At 44.8% G+C, this 27,484-nt stretch overlaps 2 protein-coding genes across 4 annotated transcripts; one reads left to right on the top strand and one right to left on the bottom strand.

Moving 5' to 3' along the window:
- The first annotated feature begins 230 nt into the window (after positions 1-230).
- PsGEF (Protostome-specific GEF) lies at positions 231-24,547 on the top strand. Of its 3 annotated transcripts, none has more exons than XM_018030849.2 (16): positions 231-448; positions 8,905-9,146; positions 9,486-10,108; positions 10,374-11,146; positions 12,279-12,516; positions 14,852-14,906; positions 15,924-16,205; positions 16,795-17,097; positions 18,471-18,886; positions 19,454-19,666; positions 20,300-20,662; positions 20,913-21,030; positions 21,104-21,519; positions 21,635-21,856; positions 22,101-22,443; positions 22,918-24,547. In XM_018030849.2, exons 2-16 carry the CDS (start codon positions 8,907-8,909, stop codon positions 23,161-23,163), a joined length of 4,851 nt encoding a protein of 1,616 aa, XP_017886338.1. In that variant the 5' UTR covers positions 231-448; positions 8,905-8,906; the 3' UTR covers positions 23,164-24,547. The 3 variants fall into 3 exon arrangements, with proteins under 3 accessions (XP_017886338.1, XP_026672060.1, XP_026672065.1); XM_026816259.1 differs by lacking the exon at positions 231-448 and adding an exon at positions 7,212-7,284; XM_026816264.1 differs by lacking the exon at positions 231-448 and adding an exon at positions 7,212-7,284 and having other exon boundaries at positions 22,882-23,008.
- On the bottom strand, positions 24,534-25,535 carry mRpL30 (mitochondrial ribosomal protein L30). The gene is made up of 3 exons (XM_018030864.2): positions 25,185-25,535; positions 24,986-25,112; positions 24,534-24,905 (listed from the first exon to the last, which is right to left on the bottom strand). The coding sequence occupies exons 1-3, from the start codon at positions 25,292-25,294 to the stop codon at positions 24,618-24,620; spliced, it is 525 nt and encodes a 174-aa protein (XP_017886353.1). The 5' UTR covers positions 25,295-25,535; the 3' UTR covers positions 24,534-24,617.
- Between the last annotated feature and the right edge of the window lie 1,949 nt (positions 25,536-27,484).

Below are 27,484 nucleotides of genomic sequence, written 5' to 3'. Positions count from 1 at the left end.
TCCAGGGTCCACCTAGGGCGCGAGCAGAGTGGTCAGGTCGCGGTACCTCCGTTGAGCCGGGGACATTAGGTAGAGTACAACAGACAGAGTGCAGAGGAAGCGAGAGCGAGAGAGAGAGAGAGAGAGAAGGAGAAGGAGAGCCGGTCTGGCCTCTCCTGTTTCGTAGCCTCACGTAGGGACCCTTTCCTACATAAGGCCCAGGTTCCCACCCCACCACGTCAGTAGAGAACCAGCCGTTCAAGTGGCGCGTACCGACACCTCTCCGTGTTCCCGTGCCGCGATCTTTCATCGAAGGAAACTCTTCTCCATCCTCGCGTTTCCTTCTCGGACCGCGAACGGATTATTATGTGCTACGACGTTAGATTCTGTGCTTAAGATAGTGATTAATTGACTCGGTGGCGCCGATTTTTGGATGTACCAGTCGAACTCTGCCACTCAAGGACACCAAGTGAGTACCGACCTTTTTCTACCCGTGCCGGATCCGCGAAGGATCGTCTACGCTCTCGGAATAGACGTTGTCCGATGTTTTTGACCGTGTTCTCTTTCGGGAATCAATATTCTATGAATTCGTGTCTATCTGTGATCTGAGTCGGGAATCAATATTCTATTTATTCGTCAACCATCTTTGCCAAATTCTGTTTGTAAAAAGCTCGGTGGAAATGATTTAAGAAATTCATGTATTCTTATTTAAGCTCCATCTGTCGCATTAATTAAATATTTAATACAAATAATTATTTAATTCGATTGTCCTTCACAATTTCTAGCTAGTGTACTCCGAAAGAAAAAGATTTGATACTTTTCAATCGGTGGACATTTCCTCGTGAACTTCCATGTTTCAATCAATCTTTAAATACACGTATTCAACTTTTATTGAATTCGCGGAAAAAGTCAACACAACACCAAGTCTTTTCACATATCTCAAGACTTTTCCCTGTAATTTTCATTCCGATAAATGTTTAAACTTCGTTATCCAATGGCACGAAGAATAAATGTCGTGTCGCGATTTCCCTTTCATCGTTTAGTCGCCAAATGAAAGACAACGGTTACGCAAAACTGTGCCATTCACTCTGGTTAACCGGTTTTGTTCTAACTAACCGCACGAGAACGTAGATATATGTGTACGTATGTATGTACATATCATTCGCGCGCGTGCCATTATTTCGGTAGACGTCGAATCGATCCAGGCATTTGAGTAACTGCACGAATATCAAGCAGCCCTGAATTACTAATGACACCAATCGATAGGCGTCCGCCCTACGTCGATTATCGTCAATTCCCGTAGCAGTCTTTACGTCTCAATCGTCCCGTGCAATTTATTCACTGCGATCGATCAGAGTTCCGATTGGAAGCAGAAAAAACTGTAGACTTTTGCTCCGGTCGAACCCAAAGAAATGTGACAGTGATTTGTCGTAACCTTCGAGACGAGAGAAAATAGTTTTCCTTCAAAGAGTCGGTTCTATTTGATCGAGACTGCTACGTAGAAACACGATCGCAGTCGAAAGATGATCAAACGGGAAACGAGGTTCGTAAAGGGTGGGAACTCGATTGCCGCGAATAAAAGCGCGAGATCAGGAGGGAGGCGAGCGGAGGGTTAACTATGAGAGACTCTGGAAATCGGCGCAGTCGAATTCGTCGAACAATTAGAAGTGCGCTCTCGAAAGCTATGTTAGAAGCCCGTCTGATTGTTAAGGCTCCGACGAGTGATCCGGTTGGCGCGAGTCGATAAAACGACGGACTAATAAGAAGAGGTGGTAGGAAAAGAGGAATAAGAGGAAGGTGAGCGCGCGTGGCGTATTTGTCAGAGAATAGAAAAGGAGAGCGAGAGTAAGGGGAAAGAGAGAGAGAGAGAGAGAGAGAGAGAGAGAGAGAGAGAGAGACCGAGACGTGGAAAGACGAGGAGAGGAGAGGGTGCGGACGGAGGGGTGGTGGGGAAAACGGATGAAAAGGACTCGTAACGAAGGAGCCGGCGAAGCTAGTCGTGGGTCCTATACAAACTTTCCTGTCGAAGTTCGTAGGACCCCGTGGGTCCACCTCGAGGAGAGAGAGGAACCTTTTCTCGAGGATCCCTCCATTTAAATCGCCAGGCGTTTGTTCGCCAGGACTCGTTTCGTTCCCATTGTTCCTGGCTTATTTTTGAGGTGCGTCCCGAGCGTCCACCGTGTCCCGTCTCACCCCGTGCGTCTCGTACGTGCACGCACCCATACGCGAGCTCGAGAACGTACCCCGACTTCCTTTACAATTTGCAAATTTCCAGTTTAATTTCAATTCGCCATTAACCGAACGCGTTTCTTTTCCTCCTTTGTTATCCCCGTTTACGTTTTTATTCGTGCCCCATCTCCCTCCGCCGTCATTCAACCGAGCCATTCCCCCTCCGACTCTCGTCAGAGCCGACTCGCTTTGATCGCCAAGTGAAAGACATCCAAGAGTTAATTCGTTTGGTTATGGTTATACGCTGCCTCTTACTCTTGCGAGGGTGGACGTCTTTCATGGCAACCGGACAAAGTACTCTTTCGTTATTTTACATGTCTCGAGAGTATAACAGCCGTATACATACGCGCTCTGACAATAGTTCCCGGAACACTAGATCTACTAGCTCTGAAATGACCTCGTTCGCTTTGGCATCTTATAAATCTCTGCGATCGCTTTCGAACAATTCGTTTTGATCGACCCAGTGCGCGGTCGGAACTACGGTGCATTTTCTAGTCTGATACCATCGTACCCTTCCTGGTCGCTCGAGTTTTTGGCTAGGGGCAGCTCATTCAGATTTCAAGCATCATTAACCGGTAATGATTACCTGAAAATATTTATCGCGACTACCACTTCAATACTTCGTATCCACCCCCGTGAACATGGATGGAGGTAGAAGTGGGAATGAAGGGTGAAAAGCATCGGTTGCTAGAAGGTCGCCGGTGATCCCGAAGGGAGGGAAACGGCATGGGAAACACGAGGCAGGAGAAAACCGGGAGAACCGGGGACAGGTGTGCTCGAAATGGAGCAAAGTCTGTCTTTGGGACGCGTTTCCTCTGTCTCTCCACCCGATTCTTCGACCTCTCTCTCTCTTTCTCTCTCTCTCGCTCGGTCGGCCGCCGCCGAAAAACCCGAGCACATCGTAGCCGTGAATGTGCGTTTGATTGTCCTCGACTAGCTCTCTTGTGAAATCCCCCTCTCGGGTCATGCTCGTCCCTGTTTCGCTCTCGCTGTTTCTCTCGCTCACCTTCGCCCCCTAAGACTCGTACTCGACGAGACACGGGACCATTTCGAGAGAAACGCCACCGGCGAAAGGTGTGCCCGGGGTCAATCCGATATAAACCAGAATCGAGCCGAGCCGAGGCGAAGAGCACGGAAAAAGAGAAGCAAGGAAGGAAGGAAGGAACGAACGAAGGGGGGTGTTCGCCACGAATGAATAGACTATTTTTAGGGACCGCTCGCGGTTTACACACACAGCTCGTACTTACCGTACCCATTGCTGCTACTACTCGTTATGCGTGTAGTGTAGCGCGCGCGCGCGTGTTTGCGACGTTTTTCAAAAGAGATTAGGTACCAAGTGCTCACCTGCCCTCCCTCCACCTCCTCGCCGCCGAATACGAATATCCTCTTCTCCGCGACTCGGTGCTTACCCGCAACGACTATGATTTCATCCCTCCGTGATGTCACCATTCGTTTTATAGCTCATCTCAACCTCGTTCTTCTAATAGCGATCGATACCAGATTTTACTCAGGATTGCAAGAATCTAATGATTACCGTAGAAAAAATGAAGTACCTTAGCCGATATTTATAAAACGAAATTTCCACCCCTCGAGTTTCGAATCATTCTATCAGTCGTTCATGCACAAACATGTTTGCATTGTCGAGGAAATAGTTGCGCATAATTTTTAAGAAATGGAACGTGAGATTTCCCTTTGATCAAGCTCTTTGAGCCTGCCTTTCTTAACGGATCTTTTCTTAGCGCGAGGGCACGTGGACCGGCCCCTCGGGCCGAACGAATCCGTCGAGATTTATTTCGCAAGAACGGAATGGATTCATGGATCTCCGAAGGGAGGCACCCGGTCCGGTCGAGGTCGGTGCCAAGATCCGTGCCGTTCCGTTTCCTTCGGGGTTACCCGCGAGACCGAGACCGTTAATGGCCCGCCTCTCTTTCTTCTTTCCGAACTGTGAATAATCGCATTGTGACTGCCCGGTTAAGTTCCGCGATGCCTCCGTTAAACGCGGTTTTCACGCAGATTAATCGCGCAAATTCCAGGTCCCTTTTTGAGGTAATCATCTTCCAAGTTCCCGATATTTCATTCGAGTTTCGTGTATACTCGTTTACGTACAGAGACATTCAATTATTGATTTCGATGAAATAGGCAAAGAAGTGCTTTGTTATATAACCGTGTCACTGCGAGTATGGATCGAATCATATACATATATGAGCATATGAATAGAACGTATAGTGTATCCGTAATATGTAGGAAAGTAAATTGTAGCACTTGACGATGTATAAAAAGCAGATATTTCATTGTATTTTATCTAGTCCGCAGTATCTGAATTCGTGATTTGATATTTAAATGAAATTACTGTTTGACAGTATCTTTTATCAGAAGATTGATCGATGGCCAGTAATTAATATAATGGATTAAGCGTATGAGTTCGCTCGTAGCAGATTTAATTTTATACCTGGCTGGTTTCACGCGTTACTTAGCGTTACTTGGTTTGATAGGAGACGGACAGAAGAAGAGAAGGGTGGGCAAAGGGGAGGAACAAGACTGGAACCTCTTTGTCGATTAATTCCCATCCTTGACGAGAGTCTTGGGTGCCATCGGCGGAATCGTTAAAAACAGCTTTAACAGCATACATTAAGCCAGCCGGAGAGGCAAAAAGGGTGCGCATACTTGCAAGCATGTTAAGCTTTTTAACCGTCGCTCCCATTTATTTGGTTCCCTTCTTCACGCTCGGATCCTGTCTCGTTCTTCGCGCGGTGCGTCTACGTGCACGGTGTGTATGTACGTGCAAAATAAGTAAAAAGGAAGTTCGCATGACGCAAGGGAGCGCCGGAATGGATTAAAACCCGATGGAAAGGGGCCAGTTCCCTTCCCCCTTTTTCACGTTTGGGTCGCGATCCCAAAACGCGTGCATTGTCAACTGCGCGGACACTTTACAACCCATAAAAGCGACAGATATTACCGGGTCCGTCCCGAAAACTTAAAAGGGATTCTGACAATTTAATATTGTCGTTTGCCACTTGTCGTACCGAAAACATTTTTTCATACACCGCGATTGTAACATCAATAGAAAATGACGATTTTCCTAAAGAAAATTTCGAACTGAAAAAAAGATGGTTAAAAGACTTTACCCAAGTGTCATGCCTCGTTTGTACCTAAAATGTTGGCAGTCTAACGTATCTGGCCGGGTTCTTTGTACACTTGCCATTTTCTTTCCGATGACCATTTGTCGGTTAGTCAAATAGTATAGTATGCGAGCACCTATATCGGAGATCGTTAGATGAAACGATAAGAGCCACAGGTGGACCATACGAGCCCCTTTTCTAAGCACGGTGCCACACGCGCTCAAGATTTATCGTTGACCAGTAATTATGGCAACGGGACCACACAGCTGCGCTTGTTTAAGCCCCACCAGGTTACTCGCTTTCTAATCAATCTCCACTGCGACACATTGTACCAGATATCTATTACTTAAAGATTACATAGAGTAGATTATTATCTCGTCTCACTTCATTATCAATTTCATTACTCTAGCAATTTTGCCACGAATCAAATGAATTATTGATACTGAGATCGTAAAAGAAGAAATTCTGTGGAATCCTAATAAAACGACCCGAAATTATTCCTTGGCTTGGACTTGGAACTCTTAAATATTAATAAGTACATATGGACCTGAGCCAAAAGCGCCTTTTCGGTTGTAATAAGAGTATGAATGAACCAATTGAAATTTCTGATATCTTAATGAATAATTGAATAAAAGTGTCTTATAAGATCAAATTTCAATTCTCTAAAACTAACCATATGACTTTTATTTAATTTTTAACTTGGAAGATCAAAACTTCTTCATAATTTCAACAATTTAGTTGATTCACATTTTCATGTTTCTTAAAAATTCTAACAAGTATACAAAATTGGCGAGTTTAAAGAATACTCATTTTTCCTTAAAATTATTAAAAATTGACATTCGTCATATGATTTGTTACATGATTATTGCTATATTATTAGGACTGAGCTTAAAGTGTCAGATTGTTTAGCAGGCGACGAGTACTTGGAACCGTTCAAAGACTAATGGACGGAAGTGTATGCATGTCTCTGTCTGCTGTCAGTGAAAAACGAGAAATCCATTCGTGAGTATGAAAATCGAGCATTACAGGAAGGGCCGCGTACCATTTTCCGTTACCGGGTCTAGTCTATGAAACGCTCGTTGCCCTGAACACGCGAACCGTTTTTAAATGTTTCGCGCGTGTCGCCGGACAAGACTGGTTCCCTACTTTTAAAACGCGCGACCGACCACCTCAGCCTGCGTGAAATCTTTTTAAAAACGTATCGTCGGATATAAATACCCAGCAGCTATTCTGCTTGCGCATAACAAATGTACTTTGCAACCGGTTAAGACGGACCAGACCAGAGACGAGACCAGATACAGACGTCGTTTCTTTAATTTGGTTCATTCCCAATTCCTTCGAACACCGGAGTCAATAGGAACGATTCGTTCTTTGAGGTTCGCGAAGACCTCGGTTCAAGATACGTAACAATACGAGTGCACGCATCTCGGATCGTTCTCAAATGGCTTCAAACGCTAAAGTAGAACAAATCGAATTAAGTTCCGACTTCAGTTGGAAAAACGCAAATCGCGAGTAGGTCGAGAAATCGTGAATGAACGCGAGATTCGCAGGCGTTCGTTTCTCACGGTGATGTAGAGCGGTGCGGCGCGGCGCCGCGAGCTTCGGCGGGGTAACGTTTCGAGAAAAGAGGAGTGGACGTTCTGGGGAGGGTCGCGGAAAGAATAGAATACATTAGGACAAGACGGGTGAAATAAGCGGCGCGGCAGAGAGATAGCGATCGTGTCTCGTTGACGGTGGTTCGATACCGAGGTCTCGTGCTGAACGAGACCAGATGGAAAGCACGGCCACGGTACGCTTCACCATATGGGCAGGTGCCCGTGCCGTTTTACAAGCCACCACCGTGTGTACCCGTTCATAGGGTGCACGTACGTACGTGCATGCACACGAGGGAGACGGTGTATGCGTTCGCACGTTCACGTACGCGACGCGACGGTGCATGGAGAAAGACGGAGCGCAGGTAGACTCTGACTCGGCTACGTGGAAAAAGTGCGTGTTACGCGAGTTGGAACGCGCGCGCGGCATGGCAACAGCCTGTATGCAAATGACCGCATTTTTTATACCTCACTTCGCAACGCGCGCTCTCACCCCCCCTGAGGAACCGTTAAAAGTGAAAACCTGCTACCCTCTTCTCGCTGTTGACCATGTTGACAGTTCTCGTTTAATCGTTTCATCGTATCAGTAATTCCTGGAGACACCCACACAGCCGGGTAGACGCAGAACTGAGCTTCACGTCGAAGCAAGTCGATTATTTTTATATTAAGTCAACAATACATGTACGTGTGTAGCTATACGTATATGTTATATTTTGTTAAATGGAAATTCATATACGTCGTGCTTTATCGTTATTAGAAGGGCAGTACGTAAATCCCGAAAGGAGAACGAAATTCAATCGGTCCGTATAATCGAATCAACGATTAATTTGGACCAACGAATTCTGAACGTTGGGTCAGGCGACGTGCCTACACATCAACGATTTCATTCATTCGTCCAGTCTTCCCTTTCCCGTAGACTCAGAGTTGCAGATGCCACCTGCTACGCACGGTTAGTCAGCGAGAAATCATTCACTGCCTAACGATCTCGTTGCGGGATTTTTGAAAAATGAATTTCGGTTCGTCTCGAAGCAGGAGGCACATGTATGTTCGATTGTCTTTATCGAAATACAATTCATACAATCGAGTTATTTTATACACGAAAGATTATCATACGAAATATTGTCTTGTAAATTAAGATTCTTAACTAACATAGCTATCCGTCGTTTGTGTTTCTTTTTTGAAAACCTATTTATTTCCTTTTCTTTTTCACTGAAGATAATAGCTGTTTTAACCGTTCGTCGTGGCGAAGGTAAGTGTTAACGCGTGAGAAAGACTCAGGTGTACGGGTTTCACCTGTTTCGCTGTTTCCCGTATGCTGCGACAGGTGCGCGTCCATTGGTTTCGTCACCGCCTTTCTGTTATTTCTCTTGTTCTCCTTTTTTTGTGTCACCGCGCTACGTAATTAGGACCGGGCATTAACTTTTCGAGGAACCCGTACGCTCGATACGAGCACGCGGAACTCCGAAGTCACCCTCTTCCTCGCACCGATCGTGTCCCTTTAACGCGAGATTAACGCGATAAGCTTCCTGTTTCTTTCGTCACGCGCACCTTACTTAACAGCTACGTGCACCCCATTATTCTTTCGCATATCTGGAAGGTCTAACCGAAAAGAGGTAATACCTGGTCAGGAAATTGTTTCATAAAAATTACCACTGGTTGATTGCTGAGTAAAGTGTCAGATTATTTAAACAGGCAATTATTATTGTAGTCATAAACATTGATACTCGAGAGAAATCTCATGTTCCAACCATGTAAGATTAGCCGCGAATTATTTCGCCAATTTGAAAATCGATGCTACAAGGCATTTGCAATTATTTTAATGCCTTGCAGCGTACCTTTGTACGTCACAAAGTAATTTCCTTAGTTCGTACAGCGTCTCGAGTGTCGGAGTTAAATCGATGAAGTTTCTCGTCGAAGAATGAAAGAACCGACGTTCTCAGAGAAAGCGTTCCGCTTAGTTAGGGTTTTTCGCTTGCTGTCCTCAGAGATGCTGAAGTGGACAGTTTCGAGATCGTTGTCAGCAAGCGGCTCGACGCCTCACGGTCCGGCCAGCATGAACAAGGCATCCCGCAGGCCCTTTCGGGATCTATCTAATACGCCTCCCGCTGCTGGAACCAAAACTCGGAGCATACCTGCTCCGAACGCCGAGAATGTATCGGCTAGAACAACGCCAGCACGCCGAAGAAGGTGCAGAAGTCACGGGAGCGATTTGAGAACTTACTTCCAGGTATCGAATCGAAATATAATATTTATGCATACGAAAGGGCCACGGAAATCAATCGACTGTAGACACGATAAAAAAATCAATTTTCCTATTTTCACTGTAAACCTGTTTTTCTTTATCAATTCTTATAATTGATCAAAACTTTTATATATTATTAATAAATTCATTGGCAAAGTAAACGATCATTTGTAACTATCAATTCCTGAATATTCTATGTTTAATGATGTCTTCGTAACGAATATACGTTTTGCAAGAAGTATAGAGAGAGAGAGAGAGAGAGAGAGACGTGGAAACGAGGGAAGATTAATTATTATCAAGAGAAAAGAAATGTATTCACTTTAGGCGACGAAACCAAATCTGCGAGTGAGCAAACGTCAGTCGATGTCACAGCAGCCGGACAAGTCATCGGTCACAGAGAGTTTCTATCAGAGCACGCCCAGGGTCGACGCGGATATCGGCCCGTTGACGTTGCTCCCGGCTGGCAGTAAATGCTCGACAGCGTTGACCCTGCCAACGGATCCGGCGCTCTTTATGAAAACTAGGGCGAAGAGTTTCCAGAGCGACAACGAGCTGCCGCAAAACATCGTGAACGAGGCCAGGGCTAATCTACAATCGCACGTATCGGACTTTTTTCAACAGATATCCATGGCCACCAGCCCGGAAGACGTGATGGAGGCCGAGTCGGTGCCGCTGTCGAACACTAAACTGTTCACGCGGAACGAGGCAAAGAGCAAATTAACCGACTGCGCGAAAATAGCTTATCTACCGAAATTGGCGAAGATCACGAAGGTCCACGCGCGATGCAGAACTCCGTATCATACTAAGAACGTAGCGAACGCGAGCCCGTTCAAAGGGAGAAGCCACGGTCAAACGCCCCTGGCTGGAAAACTGTCCAATTTGGCCATCGACCAAGATCTACCGAAATTCGAGAACATGGACAACACTGTCACGGAGGTCCTCAACAGGTAAGAGGGGTCTAAAATCTGCGACTGCTTTACCTTGAATCCGGTTCAAGGTAATCCCCGAATGGGACGTTGACCCATTTGTATCATTGCCATACGTACACGTACGACCTTTTTAATCAATGTGTTTCACTTATCGATTTTACTATAGAATTTCGGAAAATAAATTAATATTGGTATACATTTATTATTGTAACGCGTGTCCAAATGATTAAGAAACACGATTTGGTGTTTTAACCGAATTGGTTTAAGAGTTTTGTACTTTCAGAGAGCAGGAGATGAACTTTACTGGGAAAACGGTGGCAGAGATCCTTTTGGGAGATATCGAGGAGAGGAAGAAGGTGTTGGTCGGTGAAGATGAGAATTTCCCTAAACTGGATAATACGTACGAGACGATCGAGGAGATCGCGGACGAGGAGGCCGCGTGTCACAACGACAGCTCCGTGTCCTCGGCCAGCCAACTGCTGGAGGATCCTTCTCCGATGTCGTGGCCGTTCACCTCACCGTCGGACGACTTCGACGGCGAGTTCACGTTAAAGCGGCAACGAGGAATTCGGCGGAAACGGCACCGAAAAGACACCGAGAAGGCGTTCGACGGAAAACGAGCCAAGAGACGCTCGTCTAGTCACAGCCCGTCGACTGAGACGAAGAAGCTAGGAACGTTGGACGTCCTGGTGGAAGCCGTGAATCCGAACGTGAAAAAACTCGCGTTGGAGACCGATTTAGACACCACACTCGACGAGAAATGTATGTTCGAGCCGAAGGCGTTGTTCGAGGACCGCAAGGACGAGGAAACCGCGAGGAGAACCAATACTTGGGATTTGGAAAGTCCGAAGTCGACCATCACAGACGATTTTCACAGCTCGAAGTCGTTTCTGACTTCGATGTCGAACACGCCCGAGACGCCGCTGGTTGCTACCGTTCGGAGGTGCTTGAAATTCAGTCCAGAGTCCGAGCCACCGAAACCGAACTGCCACGGTTCGATCGAGATCGAGTATTTCGTCCGGTCTGAACCTTCGGGCGATCAGATACACGTCCGAGGTAAGTGTGAAAATAACAGCATCGAACGTATCGTTTGATTATTCACAAACTATTGGTGACCTTTATAAAACGTCGTGCATGATTTATCATAAATGAAAGTATTTATTCTGATGCATATTTAATATTTGATCTTTATGATGACGATTACGTGGTGTATGATGTATATCTTTCGGAAGTAAATGCAAACAGGAAAATGTCCGTTCAGTCTTTTATTCGAATCTGTTCGATTCCCCTGCGGATCGCGAGGCGGTTGGTTAAAACGAGAATTCGCGAGGGTCTCGTCGGATCGGAAGACGTCCCTGAAAAGCGGTCGCGAAAAGGCATGCGCCAGTTACGTGCCACGAGAGGGGGTGTTTCAGTTGGCACCCCGCGATACACGATTGTGCCAGTAACCCACAGACCCTTCTGGCGAATCGCTTTCCCGGTTAGTAAAGCCCACCTTCGGAACCATCGATTCTCGGTGGTACACACCGAGGTCCTTGCGTAAACAACCCTTCGGAAAAATCTATCTTCCGGGTCTCGGTTCTCTTTGAACGTTCCTCGCCTTCGGCGACCCCCCCTTTCTCCGAGTGAGGGAGAGACGGAGACCCCGTCGATAAATTTCGTTCATCCCGGGAGTTTGTTCGGTTCCAACGATTTCTTTTGTCGAGGAACATTCCCGGTGAACGTGTCTAGCTGCAGTATCGGAATGTACATACAGATATACGCGAAGTAACACAGAGCCTGTCGATAAATTGCATCTCGGCACGGTTCGTCTGTCGCGAACGAATCTCTTTGTTCAGTTATTCGAACAACGAATCAGTAGAGTATATCCATAGGAATAGGAAGTGAACGTGTTGCAGCGAGTGGAGGAGTGCCGCATTGGTCAGGCGTCCGGGGTGTCAGTAGTGCGTGCGGAGAAACAGTCAGACGTAACCGTAGCGTATCCTTCGATTGCCTCCCCTTCCTCCCTCTCCCTCTCTCCCTCTCTCTCTCTCCGATTGTCTCGTCGTTCGAGAGTCGGTTTCTCGATCGCGTATCCTCCGCATTTCGAGCGTGTGTTTTCGTTCAACGGCAGACTAAATGGGGAAGGTGGTCAGAGTCGTGGGGAGAAACGCGTTCTGACCCGAAGTCGTCTTTCTGTTCCGTTTAGTGATAAGGTGCAAGGACCTGAGGAGGGTGTACGAGGGTCCCATCCACGCTTACGTGAAGGTGAGCTTGAAGAATACGAACGGCGAGGGGGTGGTGAAGCGTACGGCTGTGCACAGGGCCACGCCGAATCCCGTTTTTCACGAGACCTTGATACTGCCCTGCCCGGTGAACAACAATCACTGCACCAGCAAGCTCACGTCCCTGGACATCGCGGTTTGGCACAGGGATCGTCGTGCAAGGTGAGCGTGCTCGAAAAAATATAGTATAGTACAGTCACCGCAGAAATACGCTCTTTCTCAGACTCGTCCGTGTTGGAATCTTTCAGACAATACGTGTATTTCATTTCTAGTAAACCAGACACACGTTTATGTTACATTAATCCCGAATTTATTTTTTATTTTATACAGAGAGTATTTATTAATTTACACCACCAGTCGCGTGAACAAATCTGTATAGCGTGTTCGTAAAGCTACTTAGCAAAAAACACATGTCTGGGTATTAGTACTGAAACGAGAAGAAAGGCTTCGAAGCAAACATCGGTAATCTCTTGTACGTTTACCCGTAATCGAGTAAAAGTCAGTATCACGAATAAGGGAGGCTGGAAGCGAGAGAAGCTTCTGTCCCGGACGTTGGAAACGTGTTCGACCCGGATCGGAACGATTCGCCGCGCCGTAGACACGCGAGGCCTTCTTCTCAAATCTACCCTCAACGTTCCCTTTCGTGCTATTCGAACATCCGATAACACCTACCCGAATGATAGTCAGTTAACTCGGTAACGAGTATACATAGTTGTTTGGTGCCGCTTCGTACATGGGACGAGATATTAATCTCACGCGAGCCGCGTTCGCTCGCGTGCAACCTGCGAATGTTCCCAAACGTACACGTTAGAACTTCAGGAAATCCATTCCGTTTGCATTTTTCAATTCGTTAACGAACGAGTATCAATGAACACGAGGGAACGATTGGATAATCGGAGATAACAGAAGCTACACGTTATAGATTCGTTTTTGTATCGGAAACAAATAAGGGTGGATGGTTGTGTATCCGTTATATTGTTTCACGATGAAAGAATGGAGAAGTAGGCGCTGTCTCCGAGGGAAAGATATCGGGGTCAAGAACTACGTCTCGTTAGCTCGAGACGAGCGAGCCAGCCAACCGCGCTTCCGATATTCTCAGCAACCCCTCGTAGTCCTCGCGATTCGAAAGCGTTGCTTGTTCGAGCAGGATTTGCCGATGTCTAAGAAACGGAATTCTCGAATCGTTCGGCGAGTGGATAGGCGAATGACAAGGTCGATGAGCCACCGCACGGTCGACTCGGGATTATCTTGCGCGAGGTAGTTTTCATCGAGGCAACGCGACGGTCCATCCGAATGCCGAAACGAATTTCTGGGCTATACGCGGATTCCTCGCAGCGGGAGGGGAATCGATTTCTAGGAAGCATGCGCATCGTGCTTGCCACGTGCACTCCGCAACGGCACACCGAAACCGTCTACCTTTTCCCTCCGTTCGTCGTGTAAATAGTTTTAAGTTGTCTCTGTGTACGTACGAGAGAGAAGCGTTACAGTGCACCCGACTGACGTATACACGCTCGTCAACACCGTTACGCTCGCCGATACGATCCGATGCAGTGCCCCCACGCTTATTGTCGGTTGCAACAAATGTCACGAGCTTTCGGTAAAAGTTTTGGTTCGCGTAGAAACGCAAGCGTTAAGTGAAGTACCCTCGTACGTCACTGTTGTTCCTAACTTTCTTCTCGTGTGTCGAAGAAGGTAAAGGCATCAATAATTGACGTTGTATCCGTAGTTGACCACTTGCGGAAAACGAAAATTAGATTTTCAAGACTTTTGACATATTAGATTACGAATGGGAAAATGTAGCTGCTGAGTGAGCAAAACTTGAAACTACTCTGCTTCTCAAGTAGTTTTGTACATATTATAGAATCAATGTATTTTTATTTGTATTTGTCTTTCTATTTCTAATTTGTCTTAATAGTTGCAAATAAACGATATGAAAATAATCGATTTTAGCGTTTTTGATTCTATAATTCGTTCTGGTTTTGGTAATATAAGTGATCGACTACTAAGACTAACGTACGGTCAATTACTAGTTTTCTCACTTCCAAGAACGATCAATTTCTGACCTCTTGAATTTTCAAAACTGTTTGTGCAACGTGATTAACTATTTCAGAAAAGTTAGCTTTATTACATAATCTAGTAAAGTTCCAAGTATTTTCACGGATAACAACTCACTATTTAATAAAGGAGGAAGCAGTTTGTAGAGCAGAAAATATTTCTCTCAGCTGGTCAGCTGTTGGTGCTTTCACCTTAAATGAATAGTTACTGTGATATGTTTTAATTGAAGCTTGTGCGTAAATTCCTGCTACCACGACTTTACGCTGTGATAAATGAAATGCGAGTTATGCCACACGATAAAGAAATAAATTGCCTGATTGGACAGACGTGCTATATAACTGCTTGACGTTCACCGACACAGGCACGGCGGTGCAATAACACTGATACACGCGCGTACGTTTAACCAAGATTTATGCACCCTTTCGTTTTTCTCCTGTTTCAGACGTAGCGAGCTATTGGGCTGCATGACTCTCCCTCTACCCCTGTCACAAGACAAGGTAAATATATGCACATTTACTTTTCCGTGGGTATCGGTCAATCCCATAAATACCTCAAATACTTGTAAAACAGTTAAACGTGAACCAACAGAGTGGATTAAAATAGACGATCTTTATAATCGTCTTACTTATCAAAGGGCATCGACATTTATGGGATGATTCAATTACGCGATAAAAACCGCTTTTGCGAGAGGATAAAATCTTCGATCTCGGATAAAGCGTGTCGACGTGTAATAACATTTTCTTAACGAGGACAGATACGTGAGACAAATTTAAGAAAGACACATCACCTCGATTATTTGGAATGCTATTTCTGAGGAGCATTTCATACAAAGATATTTATAAAATAATTCTCATTTTTCAATATGATTGTTTTACAGTAAAAATTCAATACGATTCTAACTCGACGCCAAATTAAAATTATATTAAATCTCCGGTAAACAGAATTTTATTGATCTTTAATTTGAAACAGAATCAAATAGAATTACATTCGATATATTTCCCCTCAGATAGCATTACGTGAATAGGAGCCGCCAAACTTTTCAGCCAGGATTTGTAAGTCTTCTCGGCTTAAGGTCAGGGCTAAGCTCGTTACGGGTGCAGGCAAGCGAAACATTACCGGGTGGAAGAAGATTCACTCGCGTTTTGACCCCGTTAAAAGGTGGTAGGGCCGTGTGTCCTCGGGGTGTCGTTTGTCGACGTATTCTCACTACGAACGAGAATCGCTAGACGAGAGAATGATTGTGGTTGCTATTTACTGTGTGGTCTTCCTGGTAGTCGGGATCTTATTGAAGATATTCTATTTCTGTTGATAAGAAAATGCGGTGACCGTCGAAATAATCTTCGCCGCTACGATCAGTTGGCTAAAACGATTTGACCAGCCGGTCAAACGTAGCATGAATTTTCAATGGGGAATTCAAAATGAAAATTCGATTTTCAACTAAATTCGAATTGAAACGCGTGTACAGTGGTTTCGAGGAGGAAGACGCTCTTAACGAAGACCTGGTGAACTTTCAGGAAGCGACATGGCACCCGCTAGAAGCAGGAACCGGTCGGAACACGAGTACGCCGTATGTAGGTTTACCACAGGACTGCGGTATCTCTCCGCCGTTGTCCAAGGACGGAGATCCAGATAATAATAACTCAGGTGCGGAGGACCTGACGTATCTGAGGCATCTAGAATTAGAGCCTCTCGATCCTCTGACCGGGCTGCCCCTGCATCCAGGCTTCACCGCCAGAGGTGGCAGAACACCCTGCACCATTACGAGAAGGCTGATACGGCAAACTGCAGCTAATCAGGTTTGTCGCTTCTTTATTCTCTTCTCCATTAGTTATCAATAGACTACGATTCTCTGCGCATAATCAAACATTTCTGATGTAAATTAAAAAATTAAAAAATTAAATCTACATTGCAATTTACTCCTAAAAAATCGTAATGTGCATTTTTGCAAATGCGTCCATTATTTATGCATTCAATTTCTGTGTAAATGCATAAAATTGGAAGTCTGGTTATTAGTTGGATGAGCATTTAAATTGCAAAGAACTACAATTAGCTTTCTACGATGTAAAGAATTCCTTTGTCGTCTTCTATCCACCGCAATAAGCTGTAAACCAATTGAGTAGCGAAAATCGAGCTCGTTTCGCGCAATTGCCTCGACGAAATTACAGGGGGTCCACTTAGGACCGTAGCAGTAGGAAGTCCGATCGCAGGTGTTAAAAAGCAGACCGCCCTTAAAGACGTGTCTACCTTGTCATCGAGACTGACGAAACGAGTCTCGTGCCGTGCTCCGTCGGGGACCCCCTGACGTATCCAAAGCCCTCCCGACGATCTCGCCCTCTCCTCGTTCCATGTTACATTTTTATAGGACTTTCTTCATTGCTGCTTCAGGTCCCATGGGGATTCTCGTTGTCCTGGGGAAGGCCGCCCCGCGTGGAACGCGTGGACCCGTCGAGCCCTGCGGAGCGGTCCGGCCTGAGGCCAGGTGACTACGTGGTGTTCGTCGACACGACCAACGTAGTCACCCGATCGCGGGAAGAGATCCTCGGCCTTATCCAGGCGGCCACTAATCAGCTGATCCTCGAGGTCTACCGAAAGGGGAACGTTCACTCGTCGTTACATCGGCCAAGTTCGATGAACGTCAGCCTGCAGCAACCGAACGCTGGCGGACATCATGTCGCGTTTAACGCTGAGGTCGGTACGGGTGTCCTCGTCTGATCCGATCCGGTCCGATTTTTTTCTTTAGAATCGGACGAGTTCTGAAGGATAGCAATCGGATCGATACCAATAATAGAACGATCGATCGAATATGCATGTTTTCAAATCGAAGTCGACTCATCGGTTTTTCATTTATCGAAACAAGCAAACGGATTCATAAAACGGTTTTCAATTTAAATTGCGATATGCAGTTTAATAAAAATGTTTTACAAATATAGAAAGAAGTATTGTATGCAAAATGTTTCAATAAAGTAATTCACTCATAGTTTATTTAAAGTTTGAGGAACAAATTTCACTTTCACGAACGAATAAATTGGTTTGAACGCAATTATGAAATAGATAAAAAAGTTGATAGGTAAACGGATTTTGAGATTAGAGTAGAAGCAAATCTTCGTCAATCGATTTAAATAATTAGATTATACTGACACGTTTATGATACAAATTTTGAACTTGTCGAGTTGTATCGATTCGATGGCCAATCACGGATCAAAAAACGAATTTTTATTTATGTCCGCGCCGTGCCGACCGAAACCTACCGATAGAGCGTGATAGATTAACTAGCTTTAAGATTTCTAATCGTTAAACCCGGATCGGAGACGTTACCATTTAGAAACGACAAGTTTCTCTGCGATCCACGACGCGTTGCATGCGTTTTCTTTCGAGCTTATTTTCCTCGTTTCGTTGCACGTAATTACTATAATAATAATGTCGCGCGATACTCTCCCTCTGTTTGTACATTAATTTTCCGTGATTTTTCCTGTACGTATTTAATTTCATTGTGAACGCTTAGTGATTAGTGTATAGCGCGTGTTCCGTTTCCCCTTGTCGAACGGACAAGATTAAGTTATGATGCAGTTACGTTTTTTGTAATTTCGACGGTTGTCTCATTGCCTTTTTTGTTGTTCAACAAATTTTGTTTAAAACCACCTGCCGCATTTTCTTCATTTATTTCACCCTCCTCCCTTCAAACGCATAATTTGAAGAATTTCATGTTGCCGTCATTTGCGCAACGAGCATGAGTTAAATGACATGACGATCTTAGGTATAGTTTAATGAACCAGTGATTTGCATGCTTATTGCGCATTTATAAAAGTGATTCTCATAGTTAGGAAATTCTACGTAATAGTATGCTTCACTGAGAGCTCAAGTTTCAATCGAATGTCCTGACATTTGCTAGTTTAAACGCGTTCTAGTACTTCGAATCGCACGACTGTGAAATTCGAAACTGGCTGACAAAACAGATTCGATCGAGATCGAACGCTAAAGCACCCTTGATACGAAACATACATTTGATAATTTATACAAAAATGAGTATCAAGTGTCAAAACTTGGTTGCTGGTCGGGTTCAGATATTCCCGAATTTGGCGCCGGACGCGCCGCCAGAAGAGGAATTGACGGTGCGCGAGACGCGCTATTGGGGCATCCTGAAGAGCGGTCACACGCGCTTCATGACACCGCTGGCCGAGAGACGCGACGTTCTCTCCGCCGCGGATTACATGATACTGTTCCAAAATTTGGACGAGCTGCTGAAGATCTCCGAGGAGATCCGGGACGAGGGCGGCGGGGTCGAGAGTTACCTGTGCAGGGTACCAAGGATCACCGCGGCCTACAGGAGATATCTGAGCGGGTTACAACGCGCCTGTTGTCTGCTGGTTGCTCTTAGAAGGAACACGGCGTTCGCGAAACTCGTCTGCGAACCTGCCGTTCCCCACAAGAGACGGCCCGATCTTACGGGCGTGTTGCTCTTACCTCTAGAACATTACAGGTGCGTTCCCGTACTCGCAATTAACGACATCCTTTTTAAAACCGGGCGACGTATGTTTTACAATTGAATTTTTAAAAGCATTGCACCTTATCGTACCTGTTATCAATTTCTATCAATCTAACGATGTATCAAAAACCTATCAACGTACCACTTCGGGTGATTCTATAAAATATTAATAGAATCACGACCTAAGCCGACTGTATCACGATAACTGATACTTTGATTAAAGAAGATAAAATGAGTTACGTTACATACGATGTATTTTTAAACGCGTTAAACTGAAGTCATTATTAATTTTGTTGAAACCTTTTTTGTAATATCCAAGTTTAAAACACTACGAATTTTAATTTCCTTGATGATTGAGAAATAAATGAGCTAAAATCGGTCATATTTTATATGGATAGCCGCCGTAGGTGACCAGGAGAGCCCCTCTAGTAAATAATATAATAACGGAATGGGGAACAATTACTAAAAAGATTGATAGTACAATAAATGAATAGAATCAGTTGCACTAATTATAGAAGTAGTGCATCGATTGCTACAACGAGTGTCGTTCACGATCTTTAGAGAGATGACGAGACTGTTGGGTTTGGCATCTCCACGGAATTGCCAACAAGCCCGAGACTTGGCACAGGGTTACAGGGAAGCGACTGCCAACGCTGGTGTCATGGAACCGCCCCGCGACACCGGAAGGCCTCTGCTCAGTCTGCAGGAGGTCGAGTCCCGTTTGGTCTTCGCGAGATGCAAACCGTTCACTCTGGCCATGCCCGGTAGACAATGGTGCGTCTCGGTTCGATTACACCCCGCAACAAAAAGATACATAGTGCGAATCACTATTCTTTCACGATGAGACAATATTTAATGAGAAAATACAACGATTCGTTTTAGAACAGCATAGTTTAGTATAGCATAGAAATAGAATAGTATAATAATTTATAATAATATGTAGTGCGCAATGATTATTATCAGTGTTACAGTTGATTTAAAGCTGCATACCCACTTGTATCTAATCCTCGTATCGTATCAACGTTCTCTAGTCATTGTTACTTATTACTGTTGTATGCGTATTCGTGCCTATTCTTCTGTTCACAGGTTTCGGTATATTAATTATATTCTTATACTTGCATACATGCTCAATGATTTTAACAGATAAACACATATGCGAAATATCAAATAATTTCTAATCAGTGTATGTATCAAAATATTATTTCAGATTCTTGGGATATCAATGCTCGTAGCAATACGCGGATACAAGAGGATCTGATATAAGTACTATGATATGGATACGCGTTTTAAGATGTTCAATGTCGATCTAATGATTAGTTTATTTATTGTATCTTGATGCTCGCGGGGAGTATCGAACAAGCGAACGCGATCATTGGCAGCGTGTCAATAGATAGCGTGCCATTTCAGGCTTTTCGGAGGAGCGTTAGCAAAAGTGGAAGGTCGGGCCCGGCTTCAACCTACCTGGGCTCTGCTTCTCACCGACCTACTCGTTTTCGCGCGCGTCTCTCGGGACCGCGTGCTGTTCGTCACGGAGGAGCCTTTGCGACTGTCGAACATCGCCGAAGCTTGCTTTACCGTCCGCAAAAGGCCTACGGAGTTTCGATTACAGATCGCTATAAATCCGAACCGAAACACGGAGAACGGTCACATCGAGGTGACCAACAGCGGTGGCTGCAGTCCGCACAGTCGGCCAAGGAGACGATTGTTGGTGCTGCGCGCACCCACTCCGGAATTGAAAGCCGTTTGGCACAACCTTCTTCAGAGGCAAATGTAAGTAGCCGATGAATCAGGTTTCGCGGGATTCTGATTTGGTACAATTTCCTTCAGCCAAAAGTCATGTCGTCTGAATTTTCTCAACGATTGAACATATTTATCGCTCTTTTTAATTTGATCAGAGAACATGAACACCTGGCTGTGTTCAACTTTCTGATCGTACCAGGTTCAGTTCTTGACGAAACTTTAACAATGAGCATCTGACAATCGCAGTTTCGTTTGTCTACACTAATTCCTTACATTTTAGAATCTATGTGAATACAGGCTATGGGGGAACACCGAGTCAAGACAGCCCGGAAGAGAGTCCGGTAGCTGGTAATAATTTCATCACGGCCACAGTCAGGGAACCGACAGAGAGTTCGCAGGTAAACGATGCAGCCTCAAACAATTGAAACGTTTCGTAGGAATTTCTATCTGTAATGATTCTTGATGCGACAGACGACCACGGAGTCGCGGAAACAGGACGAGGAAAAAGAATCGCGCTCTGCAGAGAGCATCGATACTATCATCAAGAGTTCGAGGGAGAACAATCATCTCGCCCAGTGGGTGAGGAACTCTCATCAAATACCGCCCCCGGATCACGAAGAAGTACCGATAGAGGAGTGGACGGCCGAGGAATTGGCTGCGAGGGCACCGAAGGAAACTGGGAACGAGTCGAATCAGGAACAGAACGCGCAAACGGAGGACGGGCAAACGGAAGTGCTCGGCTCCGACATAGAACAACAGAGTACTGCATCTAGCGCGAGTCTGAGCACCGTGAAATCGAACAGCGTAATCGCAAAGAAGAACGGCAGCCTCTCGTCTTCCAAGGAGAATTCTACAGGGTCGATAAACATTTGCAGAAGGTGTCACAGGTAAAAATATTCAAAATATTCTGTCATGAAACTTGTCGGCTTAATGATACAGTATCAATATTTAGTCACGAATAATCAAACCGGTAAATTGTACAAAGTGTTCGTAATTCTGTAGATCAGGTTGTCCAACGCCTCCTTTGACGAGGGACCCGTTTTCTCCACTGCCACCAAAAATTTCGGTGGTACCACCAACGCCCGATTTTTGCACCAGGCATAGACTGAGGAACGGACCGCATGACAGCCCCGGTAGGAATAGTCCAGGCTATACTCCGGCCGATGGGAACACGGAAGACGGGAGCGAGGACGATCTTGACTGCGATGGTGAACCACCGTACAGGTAACACTTGAATATCGTCTGATCGTAGTATCATATACTGATTCTTGTAAGAAAAATGATATTTTCCTTGAGTTCGTTGTACAGCTTCGTCTTGGTTCTTTCTGGGAGGGGGGGATTCAGACCAGCTTGATTTTGAAATATGTTGTTGGAGGTCGATCAACACGCATATGTACAAGGCAAAGTTGTTCATAACAAGATCTAAACAGGAGTTTTATCCCTTGTTACAATGGCTGCACTATTTCAGGGCTTTGAGGAGATTCGGGACGATGAGTAGTCTGGATCAAGACGACGAACTGGAGGAACAGGGGGAGGACGAGAATCGGGATTCCGAGTCGCCGCCGACGGGTTTAAGAGCGTGGACCGCGAGGGCGAGTAGTTACGTAGTCAGCAAAATGGCCTTGCTCGAGCAGCTCGGGGAAGGCGTGAGTGGATACCTCCTACAACCGCCGGTACCACCGGAGAGAACGGAGTTCTCGTTGGACCCGAACGACGAGGAGGGTACGACCTCCGGTGCCACGTCCGGGGACGATATCTGGGGAACCCCGACCTCCGGTGGCCCCGACGACGAGAGTTTCACCGCCAGCTCGGTAATCGTCTTATTTCTTCCGTGACAGTACGATAAATAGTGTCCAAAGAGAAGGTTCCCGGATCCTATTAAAAAATGCGTCGATAGTCTCTCTTCCTTTTGGCAGAATTGCTTATTTCGTCAATTTCTTGGCTTCTATCGGGTGAGTGCGAAATTTCTGTTGAATCGTACGATATACGAATATGAAGTACTTTTCCGATTGTAACACGTAGGCGAATACTTCTAACAGGATCACGACATAATATATCACATAGCAAAAGCGACAGAATTCTCGCGCTCGCTCGATATAAAAAGCTTGCTCCACTAATCCGTTAAACACGAGCTGCAACTTCCAACTTCGAATCCCCACAATATCTCGTAATTCGGTAAAAAGAAAGAATGTTAGTTTGATAAGCTTCGCACGCCTCTGCATGACAATGCTTGCCCTTTGTTTGCAAAGAATCACTAGCCGAGCTGAACTGCCTGACTTCCCTAGCCGCCGCCAAACGGTGCAGTCGCGTCCGGCGAGGATAACTACGGTCTCAATCTGTCGGCGGACGACGACGCCGATCAGGAATCCGAGAACGAGGACTGCAATCTACCGGAATTGAACATGGAGCAGCTGCTCGGGAGCGGAAGCCTCAGCTCGTTGAGGTGTTTTCTAGGCAGGCAGAGATTAGAACCGCTCCCGGAAGAGGAGGACACGTCTGGTGGCGCGAAGGATCAGGTCGGATGGTGGTGACAACGGTTTCAAACGGCGACGTCGAAGAGCGTCGGCTCAAGTTCCGATGCGAACGACAGGGATCGTGCGTTCGCCAGGCTGAGCCAGGAGGACGAGGATTTCCGCAGGAAGATAGTCAATCTTCACAGGAAACTATCGGACGTGGAAGACACGAGGAACACCTCGGACGGAGGGAACATTTCGAACGAGGCGGACCGTTTAAGGGAACTGGAGTTGGTCGCGCAGAGAGCGGAGGAGACCAGCAGCAGGAACGCCGAGAGGATGGGCGCGGAACAAGCCAGGAGAGAAGAGTATTCGTCGGAATTCGGTGACGTTAGGGGTCGCCGTTACAATCGGAAAAATGACGATCGACGGAGACGTATACAACTGTTTCAACGAAAATCGAAAAAGCTCGAAGAGGATGCGGACGATCAGAACGACGGCAGTCCTTCGACGGAAAAGAATTTTTTAAATCGGTTGAGAATAAAGCGACGTAGTATGAAACTGCTGAGCTTCTTGAGCGGAAGGTCCGCGGACAGGTCGCAGGAGGAACGAGCCGCGAGACTCTTGAGGATGTACATGCCCGAGAAGGGATCTAAAGCACAAAATACCATTTCTATTCACCATACGTCCAGAGACAGACGATTTTGGAAACTGCGGAGTCGTAGACGAACTAATTCCTCTTAAACGTAACATACGAGGACGTGACATGGGAGGAGGAACGAAGGCGACAAGCAGTGGAGATAACGACCGTTTCTTTGTTACTTATTAGAATTTCCAAGTATTCGAGTTATCAAAGTTTTTGTGAATTCTACTTAAGCACCTACAAGTCGAGACTTGTTTTTCATAGGACTCTAGCGTAACAATACAAAATTAGGTTTACGACTTCGAGTCTAGATTATATTTCTTCGTCTCGTAAAAGAAGATTTAAAAGTAAGTCAGTACTTTTGTCGATGGACGGTTAGTCGATTAAAGAGTAAAGAGAACGCGGGCGTCGCGTTCACGATCGTAGCGTGCTTCTTAAATTTTTGGAAAAAGAAGAACGGTCTAATTTCGTGAGATTTAAAAACGGCCTAGTGGAGCGTCTATGAGAATCTACGTTTAAGATACCGTTTCGTTTACCGCGCAAGACTGCTCGTCGATCTAGTCTCGCTCATTAATACTTAGACGATAATTTGTTTCATTTTTTGGAACACCGTATAACGTATAAGTATGTAGGTCCGCACGACTGACCCAAAGCGGCACTCATCTTCCACCGAATAGATATTTGCTCGAATAATACGATAACGACAAAAATATAAAAAATTGTAAAAAATACTGAAATTTTAACATTACTGTTGGTAGGTTGTAACATAGCCGTTAACGGCTGTAATCAATATACAAATAAAGTATATTATTTGTTCAATCGCTATTTCTTTATTCCCTAAATATAATTTACAAGTACGAGATGTAATGAATTTATGTCGATGTTTCTTTTATATAAGGCCACCTTTCAACCACAATAGCCTAAGCTTTTCGCTGATATCGGCCATCGCCATTCTCTTTGGAGAAGTAAGATAATCTTGTGTCGCTTTGTAACGTACCGGGTCAAGTTTTCCGGTTACATGGATCGATCCATCCTCATGCACGTAATATTCTGTCATATCATCGATCTCTGGTAACTTCTCAGGCAATTTCAAAGGGACGATCTTTATCAAATGTTTTATTGTCCAAAGTTCAGCACACGCTTCTGGGGTATTCTTTACAAATGCTGGTTCTCTCCCCTACAAGAAGTATAATTTTGCATGTCGGACACAAATTGTAAATTTTACAACCTGTTTCATGTTTGAACTGAAATCCTTACTTCCTCTTTGAGTCCATATTTTTTAAGTATGATTTTGTTCCACCATGGATTGCCCTTGAAAGGCTTTACTCTAACAATCATTAAAACTTTTGATGGTGTGAATGGAGGATCTACGTGATCTGGTGTGCTGAAATAGCAACATTCTCTTTGTAAATAACGCCCTTTCAAACTAGTAGGACTACAGTATCTGTCCTCTCACCGTGGATGATATTTCACTTTCTCATATCTGACAGCATCCTTCAGCCATGTTTTCGTATAGTTTTTATGACCGCGAGTAATTGTTAGGAGAACGTTCGAACAACTTGCCATCTTCTCGGAATAGTGATCACCGAAAGATATCGTATAGGTTACGTTGAGGTTAAGATCACACAAACATGCGTTTGACACTGATCGTTACTCTCTTTTAATGTCACAAGCTTTCGACGATCAGTCGGAACTTTCTATAATACAAATTCTTGTCAACAATTATTTGTATTATTGCTTTATATGATTTACGTTCCTAATACAACAGTGATACGCAATCCGATTGCGCGATACTGCGCTATCTGGAGTCTCGAGATAGTATTTAAAATTCAAGTATATTTCTGTCGACAAAGGGGAAAATTCGAAAAGAGGCATTTTTAAATATCAAAGGACAAGTTTCATTAAATGCCATTTGACACTTTTATACAAGTAACACAAAAAATGATAGAATATACACTTTTCGAGTAAATAAATATGACTTAATGTGTTTATCGGTTTTTTAAATTATTAATCTCCATCTGATTGTGAGTCTTTATCGATTACACAGCTACTACAGCTCAATCAATCTTCAATTTCTTATAAAGTCACAATAAAATAATAAGAGTCCATCTATTATTCATTTGATCATCCAATTCTGAAATCTACATTCTTTCATATGCACGTATAATAAAATTGCATATGAAACCCTATGAATGACATTCGTTGTCTGTTATTTCATCCCATTTGTTATCCCGGCCCGACATAACTGTACGTTGTAAAGTCTAAGGTATTTCCTCTAACACGCGCATGACGGTATTTGAAAATTGTTCGCGGACGAACCGGGACATGCCTGAGAGAATGTAGTTCGTAGGAATGCGTTCCATTTGAACGTAATCTTCGAAGACGCGGAGGGGTGGTTCCAGGCAGACGGATAGGCAGCCAGACAGACAAGCTGGCAGGTAGGCAGTCAGGCAACCACCCCCAGGTACGAAAGGAACATTTGAATGTGCGATGTCGACGTGCTGGAACCAATATTGCACCATAGGAACGCGATTGCTACGCTGCCGTAGTAGAGAACCATTTGATTTTCGTTTTTTCCAAGGAGAAAATATTTCATTTCGTGACAAAGATAGTGTTAAAAAATGAGATAGAAGGTGCAGTACATTACCCGGCTTTGAAATCGCATACTCGTGACAAGTTCGCGCGTGACCTCCGTTTGAAATCGAGATATCGGTAAATCGAATGTATCGAGTAGAAAACTGGTTGAAAAATCCAAAAGAATGATCGGCCTTTTTAAAACAAACAAAGTAACAATAAGAAAGCGAGTTAGCGTACGCTCGCACTGGACATGCAATCATGTAATGATAATGAAAAGACAGAGAGAATTTTCGTGTAATCGCACGTTGCACTTAAATAAAAACGACAACCTTTGACGTCTTTTTAAGAGGTCGTCAGTGATGAAACGACGATGCTAGACATCGGTTCCAGGGAGGCGTCGGACTACTTTCGAAAGGTTTCACACCTCCTCCCCCGTCAAAGAAAAAGCTTTTTTTTTAATAAACGAGAGTTTAAACGACATCAAACTCCATTTTATTTCAAAACCCATTCCTCTTCCCGGACCTCGTTAGGCAAATATCGTAACACATAGAAAGTTAGAGAAGTTCAGTCTTATTTTCAATATTTCAAAGAATATGACTAGAAAGAACGTTCATCTCAGTTGAAGGTGTTCAAAAAAGTTCCTTTATGAACTTCATAAGTCAACGTACAGTGTCCGAGATATAACGTTGGCTAGGATGGGCGGAATTATTCAACGGAACCGTAGCACCGTAGTACGTATTCGTGGTTGCGGTTAAAACGTCGATTAGGTCCTGATTTATGGCGAAGGTGGACGCGTTCCGGTAGGTTTGCGGACGCGACGCATACTGTTCAATTACGCAATGTCGAGGAAATTTCGAATCCGGCGAACACTCTGCGCAGCCGCTACCTGCCAATATTCCGAAATAGTTGAATGCGTTTCATCCCCTCGTTACGTAATTTCAATCGTTCGCCTCTACTTTCGTTTCTAACTTTTTCAATTAAATACATTTGTACATAAACCAGAACCAGCAATGTTCTATCACTTCACTTCCACCTAGTAGACAGGCGAAAACCGTGCCAAAAAAAATTTAGTAAAACAAATTTGTACGAGATTTTCACCCAGCAAACTCTCGATCCTTATTCAAGAGCCTGAAGGTGAACATGCAAAGAAATCGAATGGAAAAATACTTTAATACGAAT

This window comes from Ceratina calcarata, unplaced genomic scaffold (assembly GCF_001652005.2).
Source record: "Ceratina calcarata isolate Rehan_Ccalc_2016 unplaced genomic scaffold, ASM165200v1 scaffold127.2, whole genome shotgun sequence".
NCBI classification, from domain to species: domain Eukaryota; kingdom Metazoa; phylum Arthropoda; class Insecta; order Hymenoptera; family Apidae; genus Ceratina; species Ceratina calcarata.
Note: the sequence above shows the minus strand (reverse complement) of the source record. Positions and strands in the feature narration are given on the sequence as shown.